Source organism: Atta colombica, unplaced genomic scaffold, assembly GCF_001594045.1.
Source record: "Atta colombica isolate Treedump-2 unplaced genomic scaffold, Acol1.0 scaffold7, whole genome shotgun sequence".
NCBI classification, from domain to species: Eukaryota; Metazoa; Arthropoda; class Insecta; order Hymenoptera; family Formicidae; genus Atta; species Atta colombica.
In genome coordinates this window covers 1,018,019-1,027,899 of record NW_017259561.1, presented here as the reverse complement: position 1 = coordinate 1,027,899, position 9,881 = coordinate 1,018,019, and the positions used below count along the sequence as shown (strand labels likewise).

General features: G+C 36.3%; 1 protein-coding gene across 1 annotated transcript in view; it reads left to right on the top strand.

The window, feature by feature from the left end:
• Positions 1-694: 694 nt before the first annotated feature.
• The window catches only part of LOC108692401 (zinc finger protein rotund-like), a 96,295-nt gene continuing 87,108 nt past the window's right edge, over positions 695-9,881 (top strand). The window contains exon 1 of the mRNA XM_018200626.1: positions 695-865. Within this exon, the coding sequence (XP_018056115.1) occupies positions 755-865 (111 nt within the window). The 5' untranslated portion in view covers positions 695-754. The remainder of the gene's footprint in view (positions 866-9,881) is intronic.

Sequence of the window (9,881 nt, the reverse complement as noted above, 5' to 3'; positions counted from 1 at the left end):
ATGAGTTGAAAAAGTATACCTATATAAAAGTTTAGATATTTTGATGTCAAATATACTTTCCGACTTAATGTTAGCCGATTCATCGATCAATTTATTAATGGGCTAACTCTTCTCGCGCACTCTATCATGAATACCTAATGCTGCCTCACCGGTCACAGACAAGAATGAACGAGTTTAATAAAATCACCGCGATTATATAATATGCATGTGGAAGATTTTTCCGGTCTAAGATCCTTCTATCAATTTGAAGAAGAAGCCGACTTGCACAATTATTAAATACTTGAAGCAATCTTAACATTTCTGGAAATATGACGCAAAATTTTCTTTTCAAAAGTTAATTTTTATAATTTTGAATATTTATATGTATTAATGAAGCACAGAAATAAAATACTTATTAATATTAATAATTCGAGAAAAACACTATACTATAGGAAAACGTTGAGACAAAACAATTAATTCGTATACATTTAATTTACCACCAACACTTGTGAGGAATAAATTTTCGATTTTTTGGAAAATATTGTTACGAAGAATAAGAGAACCCAAAACTAATACTATTTTAAACGCATATAGGCTTTTAACGAATTCATGTTTTTCTTTCTCTTTCCAGAAAAACTCATTTGCGTGGTCGGAGGGTGGTGAAGAAGGTGGTGGTGGTGGCGGGGGAGGTGGCGGAGGAACGGGAGGGACCGGAACAGGTGGTACGGGTCCTGGGACCACCGGTGGCGGCGGACTGGCCCATTGGGTCAGTGTTATGGCGGAGCACATTCACAATCCGCACTCAGCCACTGGCGTCGGTGTTCACCATCAACAACAATCCCCACCTCAACCGCCTTATCCGTGGAACAATGGCCTTTCCAGTGACGTGAGTACGCTCTTATTGCAATCAGCTTTCATACATACGATTTCTTATATGCTAGAAACTATATCCAAATTTCATTTAATATTATATCTTTCTTAAATTATTATCGAGTCTAACGTAAGAAATGTCCTATTTTTTAAACGTTGCTCGTTGGCGAATAGAAGGATCTCTCTTAATTCTTAGAAAAGTAATAACTTACACTAAAGTATGAAAGCAAATATTTATATATTGCGAACAACGTTGGTCAATTATTGCGAATGTAAAGCAATTTTTTTTTATGTTAGAAAATGTACTGTAAGAGGACCATAAATATAATCATCTAATAATAGGGATGGCTATAGTAGAAAAAAAAAGACATTCTTTTATTTAGCTTTTTTAAATCATAGTAACATCTAACAAGTATCATAAAGTTTTCAATTTATTTCTCTGTAATCTCTATGTTTCTCGCGGATTCGACGAAAGCTGCAGTCGCGACAAAAAGATCGACGACAAAAAATTCAAAAGAAAAAGACGGTTAGAGGGGAATAGAAGGAAGTAAGGAAGAGAAGTAGGAACGTTGCCTGAATTAAATATGGCCGGAAGAAAGACACCGTTAAATGCGCGATGCAACGGTACCAAAGCTTCGGAAATGGTAGGAAAAAAAATCTCCGACATTCTCTTTTTTTTTTCTTTTTTTTTAATGCGCGGTGTCAGCGGGACGGAATACGCTACCCCTGTTTTGATTTTATTTTTTTTCTTTCACCCTTTGCGTGCTATCTCCGGACGAGAATCCTGCATAATTTAGACGAGACTGGATTAGAGGAGATTGTCAAGAGAAGAAGAGACAATGAGTGTGAAAGAGTCGGGAAGGGGTGAAGTAGTAAAATCGAAATAGAAACGACGGGGGTGAGAAGCAGGACGGGACACAAACGATTCGAAAAACGACGGCGAAAAAGGGCGCCAAAAAGGGTTGAAGATCGCTTTACATAGCGGTGTTCTTTCGTCGGGTTCCATCTCGAGATAAAAAAAAGGAAAAGAAAGAAAACAAATAGACGGAAGCGCGAAAAAAAAGACTTTTGGGGAAGAGGGAAAAAAGCGTGTATGCGCATTTGCGCGAAAGGGAATGAATAAGAGAGGAGAACGAATAACGGAAAAAAGTAGTTGCTCATTTGAATCGATAGTGGTGGTTATGTGGCGTTTTTCTTGCGTTAATCAGGTAACAGTTCATTTATGGCGCGATTTAAGAGAGGATTAATGAAAGAGTCTATTATCATAGTATGTTTTTAAAACAAAAAGAAAGAATTTTTTAATCTTATAGTTTTTAAAACTTTTGTTAAGCTCTCAAAATGTACTACATTTTTCATTATTCGATGGGATCATCGTCTACAATTATATCATTCGTAACATTATTATAATTGCGCTCCCATTACGGAAGCGCGAGATCATAGAGAATCCTTAATCGTAGAGGACTCGTTTGTTTTTCTTAGACAAGAAATTAGGGTGCGCCTTCTATCTCCGTACGGTGTGAAAAGGACGGATTTGAATATGAATAGAAGCGGCAGACATCTCGAGGACGCTCTTTATCGGTCGTAGAACCTGTAGCACGCGGAAGAGTTATCCCGAGGCCTCGTTTATCCTCTCCCTCTTTGTTTCTTCTTCTCTCTTTCTTTTCTTCCGTTGAGGGCTCACCCGGTTTTTGTCTATGGTTATGGGTGCCCGCGGGACCCACGCCACGGGTCTATCGCAGAGGCCTCGGGGAAAAAACAAGGAACTACGACAACGGGGGGACGATTTAAATAATCCGCGGCATGCTAATGTCTCTGGCATTCTCACGGAACACCGTCCGTGAATGTTCTCGAAGGGGAGGGGGCGATAGTTTGGGAGAGAGAAGAAAAAGAATGAATGTACAAGACAATCAGTCAATCTGCATACGATGCATACGGGCGAGGAAGAGTAGATACCCCTTGGCGTCTTTCGAGGGGATGATCGCGTTATCTCGGTGAACAACTATGACCATCGTTGGTTGAAGTTTAACCGTTAGGAATTAATTAAAATCTCGAGAATTGGCGAATTTTTGTAACAAAGTAAGCAAAATAGTCATTAAAATTAATATATTAAAAATATCACAGTCACGTTTGACATTTGAAGAAACGTCTACGCCATCTCGAAAGCTGAGGGTAACAAAATGCTAGATGAAAACTCTTAGTAGCGGTATGTTAGCGCAATGCCGCGTCATGGGCGAAATCGGTAACACGTTTTCGGAGGTTGTAATCTGTCGTCGGTTTTGCCCAGCGGGTGGTCAACCCTTTTTCCAGGCTTTTTTACGCCTGCCCGACCATAATCCCTTAAAACGCTTAGAGGCGTTCTTTAGGGTAATTTCTTCATGGCGAAGAAAGGGCGCACTTCATCCGGCGGGTCCCGTATCATTTTATTCGACAAGATGCAAAACACCTTTGGCCGCGCGTTCTCGTACCCCTCCCTCTCGCCTTCGGAACAGCAACTGAAATCGTTCTTTGCGCGAGAATCCTTGGCCTTGCGCGGAATACCACTCCTGACGAAGATTATGCAAAAGAGGACTCATCCATCCCTTTCTTTTCCCTCCTAACTATCCTTCACCTTTGCCCCTCTCCCCTCCTTCCTCGTTCTCGCGAAAGTCCCCCCATTGTCCTCTTTCTTGTCTCCCTTGTTCCTTCTCTCTCTCTCTCTCTCTCTCTCTCTCTCTCTCTCTCTCTCTCTCTCTCTCCTTCGTCATTTTCGTCCCCTCGACACGGTAGCAGTACGAAAATTAAAATAATGGTTCCCGCAACCCCTGCCAGCATTTTTTTACTTCTTCGATCGGCTTTTTCTGCATGTGCACCTTCAACGCGGCAACGACAGCCGGCATGCAAATTGTGCGCAACGGGATTTTTGTCTCTGTTCGGCGAGAGACAAAAAAAAGGAGCGGAGAGAAGTAAGGCACGGTTTATTGTCTCGGTATACCAGGACCGTTCGTTAAGGGACCGGTGTCGAAATAAGATTTTTTTTTCTATCTCCGCGCGCAGAATGCCTCTGGATGACGAAGCCGTGTCTCCGATTGGTTAATGAATTTCTGGGGCAACGTGCCACGATGAAATGAAGAAAAAAAAAGACGGGACTAACGTTCACTTCGTATTGAACAAAATGAAACGGTAAAACGAAAGTTTCACGATGAAGCAATTTATATCGCGTCATCGTATAACGATATTCCAATGTAATTTTTTGTATCTATTTTAGCATCTTTTTCATATAGAATAGATTTTTTTTATACGTATAAGAACGTATGTCATCAAGTGATTCTTGTACAATTTTTTCTGATTGTTTTAGTATTATTTTTATAGTAAAAGTTATCTTAATTAATATTATTAATATATTTAATTTATCTTAATTAATATATTTTTGTTAATTAAAAAAAGAATTCATATCATATCATTATCCATGATTAAAGTTTTATGTTATTTTCATTTTATTTTTTTGTCAGATTAATATTTATCAGATTATGCTATCCAATCTCTTCTTTCAAAAATGAAAATGATTGAAAGATAATATCTTAACTACGTACATTTCTAAATGATCTTCTATTAGATGTTTGAAAACAAGTTTTCACCTAGATTTCTCAGTTAAGTTTGTATTTACCACGTCATCGGCAATGCTGTTTCTTAAAAATGACCTCTTTACGACATAGTAGGTAAATATTACATTCGGTTATACAATAGAAACAAAGATAGATTCATCGACCTAACGCCGAGTCCTTTTTGGCGGCGGTGTCACAACATTTGGGCTCAGGATAGAGTTATGGCTGTCCTTTTGCCGCAGTTTTCAGCGTGATTCTCTCCTTCTCGTTCGCCGTTTATATTCTTGTTCATCCACGTGGAAACATTTTCTGCGATTTTCAACCCTTCACACCACGTATTGTCGGAGCAATGAGTTTGCTATCCGAACGTGACTATTTTTATTGTGAAATTACATTCGTAGAAATCTCACTCTTATGTGACGCATGTTCTCGTATGTTCTTCTCTATAGTTTTATATTTTATAAATATACCATATATAAATTTATAAATCTTGTGCATTTAAACACAATTATAATATAATTAATTTTATTTACAGCAAGTAAAAGAGTACACTAGATAGTATATATTTTCAAAAGAGTTACATATAATCTAATCAGAAGAGAAAAGCACAAACATATTCACTTTTTGTTAAGATACATTTTTTTTTACGTTATATAATTATTTTTTGAACTAACGGTAAAAAATCGGTCGCACGAAAATCGTGGCTACGTTTTTAAAGGATCATGCCCCAAGAGACGTGACTAAGAATCCATCGCGAGAATGTACCGTTTTCTTTGAGGGAGCACGTTAAAGGGTTAAAGGAAAAAAAAATTAGCACCCGAATCTCTATCAGAACAGGAGAAAAAACAGTGTCGGATGCTTCCGGCGAAGACGCGAACATCGGCATTGGGTGCTCGCTCCCGGAACCGATTCGGATGAAAAAACCGCATATAGTTTTTCGACGGGCTCGGGGTGGCCGCCCTAGGCTGTACCGTAGAGGTGCGTATGCAGATCATCGTGAATGCCAAGTAACAAAAGGCCCATAGTCTCACGCTATTGTGCCGTAGCAGGTAAGATAAAAGTGGCTGGGCCTCGTGGATCCCAACAACAACGTAGCTGCACCCCGAAAAACGTGCTTATACACGCGCACAAACACAGATACAGGACGGCCGAGGAGCTGTCAGGGTGACCCGGTCTAGTAGACCAGCTCTTGATGTCTCTTTAATTTTTATTAATGACGGCGAATTTGAATTTTTGCATCGGTGATATGGGAACCGCGTGCGGGACGTTCTTGGAAGGAGGGAGGGAGGGAGGGGGGAATGTCAGGTACGAGAGGCGGACGTACGTACTGAGAGCACGTCGTAAGTCGCGTACGTGACCGTGGCCCTGGGAGCCGCGCTTAAGGGAGATCCTCGTCCTCGTCATCGATCATAATTATCCGCTTTCGTACTTCGTTGATCCGTGCCGCAGCGACAGGTGAGGATTTTCGAGATTTTCTTTGCATCTTCCAGCCGCGAAATAGCAGCCACCGTGCCGTTTGGCAAATGCGGCGCAACGTAAAGCAGCTATTATTCATTTTAACATATTCCCGTATTTTCGTTTTTTTATAAATTAAAAATTAAAAGTTAAAACATTTTATAAATTAAAAGTAACTTAAAAATTGAAGTTGAATCATAAGATTAGATTTAATTAATTGAATAGATTCAATAGATCACGTACGAAATAATTGAAAAGCGTTACTTCTAATTGCGTAGTAAAATTTTTATTTTCTGCATTTCCTCTAATCTCGGTTGATTTTTGATAGAAGAATTTATCTATATATTTTTTCAATTAATTTTATATATATAGGTATATGTAAGGAAAAGAAGTACAAATTAATAATTTTATATATAGATACCTCATTGTAGATTAGGACTTAAAGAAATTTAGAAAGCGTTGAAAATACATACATAGTAAAATAGACAAAAGTGTCTCATTCATTTCGTATAACATTATTTATTCAATAAAGTAATTTAATTTTGTAGTTTACTTTATGTTATTTTTATATGTATATAATATAAAGTATAATATTAATATATTTTTGTACGGTAACATTTTTAGAGTTTTCAATGAAAATTAGCTTTATTTGTGCCAGATTTATTATCTTCAGGATTAAATTTATTTACTGGAAATTATTCGCTAACTGCGATGATTTGTTCGCAGCAAGAATTATAGATTTTGTTTTTTCAAGGATTTTATGTGCTATTAATAGTCGCCTTCGATTGATGTTACCAACAAGTGACGAATTATCCGCCTTGCGCGATTAAGAAATCGATTTATCCCGTATTGCGTATCTGAGATGAATGGCTTATACGTACGACGGCATGGAATACTAAAAGGAGGCAATTAATACGTCGCGCATCGTCGTCATCTCTTCAAAAGTAACGCGCGGAGCAAAGGGCGCCGCGAAGAAACAGAGGGGCCAGTGTTTTCAAAGGGCCACGTGTTTTTTAATGACGACTAGCAGACACCATCGCGTTTACGTTCGATCTTGATCGTGATGTTTAAAAAAATATTGCGTCCTGGGAAATCGTTCATGCGACAATTTTCAATTGTGAAGTCGAGTCAGATCAAATTCTTTTTATATGCAAAATTGAATTTATAACTTTTGATAGAATTAAAGTGAACTTTTCTTAGAAAATATTTAATTCCCCTGTCGGAATGGCTTAATCATCAATATAAAGTATCTCAGCAATTAAACTATGAATTAAATATGTGTTAAAAAGTTTATTAAGTTAAAAAGTTTAATATCATATCAATCACTAACGATGATGTCATTATCTGCTTGCATTTTTGAAGTTTGATATTGCCAAGGAGAAGAGACAGACATGAATATTCTAATTTCCAAGTTAAATATAATATTTAAATAGATAGTAAAATTTTTGCTAATGAAAAGTTAATTTGATTAATACAAAATTTGTCATTGAAAGATAACACGACATTTATAGCATATTTTATACATATTACATATTTATAATTGTGGTATTTGTATAAAAAAATTCGAAGTAAAAGTAACGACAAAAATAAAAACATGCTGTTTAATTAGATAAAAGTTTGATTAATTGATTCGAAATAAAAAAAATTAAAAAAAAGTAAATGTCAATAAAGAAAATGTTATGTTAATTACTACAGCAAATAGGTATATTGAGAAAAATTATATATAATTATATTAATTATATTAATTATATATAATTAAAGACAACAATTCAAAGTCACTCGATTAAAGACTCAAATACTTCTTACCATTACATTTTGCGAGAAAAAAATGTTTAACTATTGCGAGAGATTCTCAAAAAGTTTCAATTGTGTGTCGGATGCATCCAAAAAATTCGACCACAAATTTCAGTTTTATATCATTTATTTTATATCATATCATTTATTTTTCAGTATTTTTTATTTATCATTTATTTTTAATTGTCTATTAATTCTTAAGGACGAGCATTATAAAATCGCATGCTTTTATGATTTATGCATCACAATCATCTCAAAAGGGTTAACAAACAGCAGCAAAAAATGTTACAAAAGTCGTCAGTCGTCCAGATATTTGGAACTGAAGGATAAAAGATCAAGTGGAAATATCAGAATCGATATTTGACCTGGCAGAACGGAGTAACAGAAAGGAAAGAAAGATACGGAGTAAGGAAAGAAAGAAAATTTTTTGAAGAAATATTGAGCTTCAGGAACTGCAGCTATCAATGTTGTCGCCATCTTTTTTCATATTTGACGAATTTTAAAAAAAGTTGTACTATGAAAAATCTAAGCCGTAAAAAAAACGAGAGACTGAAAAAACAATACGTATTTTTTGTGACATATAGTACATCTAACTCAAAGATTTACTTATAAAATATTAATTATTATTCTTTATCTATTCAAATTATAAAATCAACAATCTTCCATTGAACAAATTTTCATTGCAATCAAGTCAATTTTGTATCTAGGAATATACGAATTAACATTAATAGTCTTTTAAATGCGCGCGAAAATACCGATTCGTAGATAATGTCATTAAAAAAGGAATAAAATAAATATTGCATTAAATTTATCCTCAATCTGCAGTTAATAGAATCAATGCGATTTGGCTTGCTCTTGCCAGTAAACAGGTCAACTAGGGTCACCAGGTTTTATTTTTGCATCTTTGATGATTAGAAATAGAGCGAGCGAGAGAGAGAGAGAGAGAGAGAGAGAGAGAGAGAGAGAGAGAGAGAGAGAGAGAGAGAAGAATCTAAATTCTTTGATTGAAAAAATATATTTATTATATTATATATAAAATGTAATATGGAAAAAAAAATAGAAAATGACTGAATTATTATTTATTATGGAAAGAAAGGGAGGCAGGGAAAGGGAAGAGAACGCGCATTATTTCTGTATCAAGATATGTATATGATGTGTAAAGTTGCGTCTTTCCTTGAAAGTTGTTTATTCTTCAAAGTTTCAATTGGCGTCAAAGCTCTCAGAGGCTGCAGAATTAAGGGCAATGGTTCTCAGTTGTGCGCATCCGGGATTTCTGCCGTCAAGTGTTGTCCTCGAGAATACAAGCTTCAAGTGCAGCTCTTAGCCTAAGATCATCGCCTTCAATAACGTCATTTTATCCAGCGAAGGACCAATGCTCGGACGATTCCTTCGATACTGCAGAGCAATCGAGAATATTTTTATAAAGTACCGACCGCACGCAGAGAGTAGAGGAAGTCGCGGGTTCGTTCTTCGTCCGATGAAAGCGGGAAAGGGTGGGAAAAAGGGCGGCACTCGTAGAAATAGAAAAAAAAGGAAAAACAGTCCGGGATCGATATTGAACTGCGGAAAAAAGAAGGGCGGGAAAGAACGAAGGTGGAAAAAGGAAGAAATCGAGGAAGGCGAGCCGGGGGCTTTGAGGAACGACAGTATGCTGACGATAAAATGAGATTTTCAATACTTGCCTGGAAAATATTATGGAGATATTCGCCGTTCGTCTAGACGGATGAATCCATTATTTTCGCGGATTATATCAATATTAAGCATTAGCCGATTCCGCGTAAGATCGAATATGCAATATCGCTGGAAAATTATTTCGCTGTATCGGCTAACGCGTCATCGAGTATGCGAATTATTTGATCCGTATAATTTTCATATCTTGCAAGAAATCTTTAAATGTCTTTCTTCCTGTCGTATGGAGTTATGAAAATTGTCGCGAATATTTAAACTCTTCTTTCGACAAATGTATTTATATGTATTTAAACTATTTAAAGCACGGCTATGAAAATTGACTGCCGTCATTTCGTATTTTTAATTCGCGTTAGAAAAAGTAATTAAAGAGAGAGAGAGAGAGAGTTAATTGAAATAAAATTTTTAAAACGCTGCATCAGAGAATATCAGAATTTAGCCGAATAAAATTAGGCTAAAAAGAATCACTTTTGATCACTAAGGAAAAAAAGCAACATATATATATATATATATATA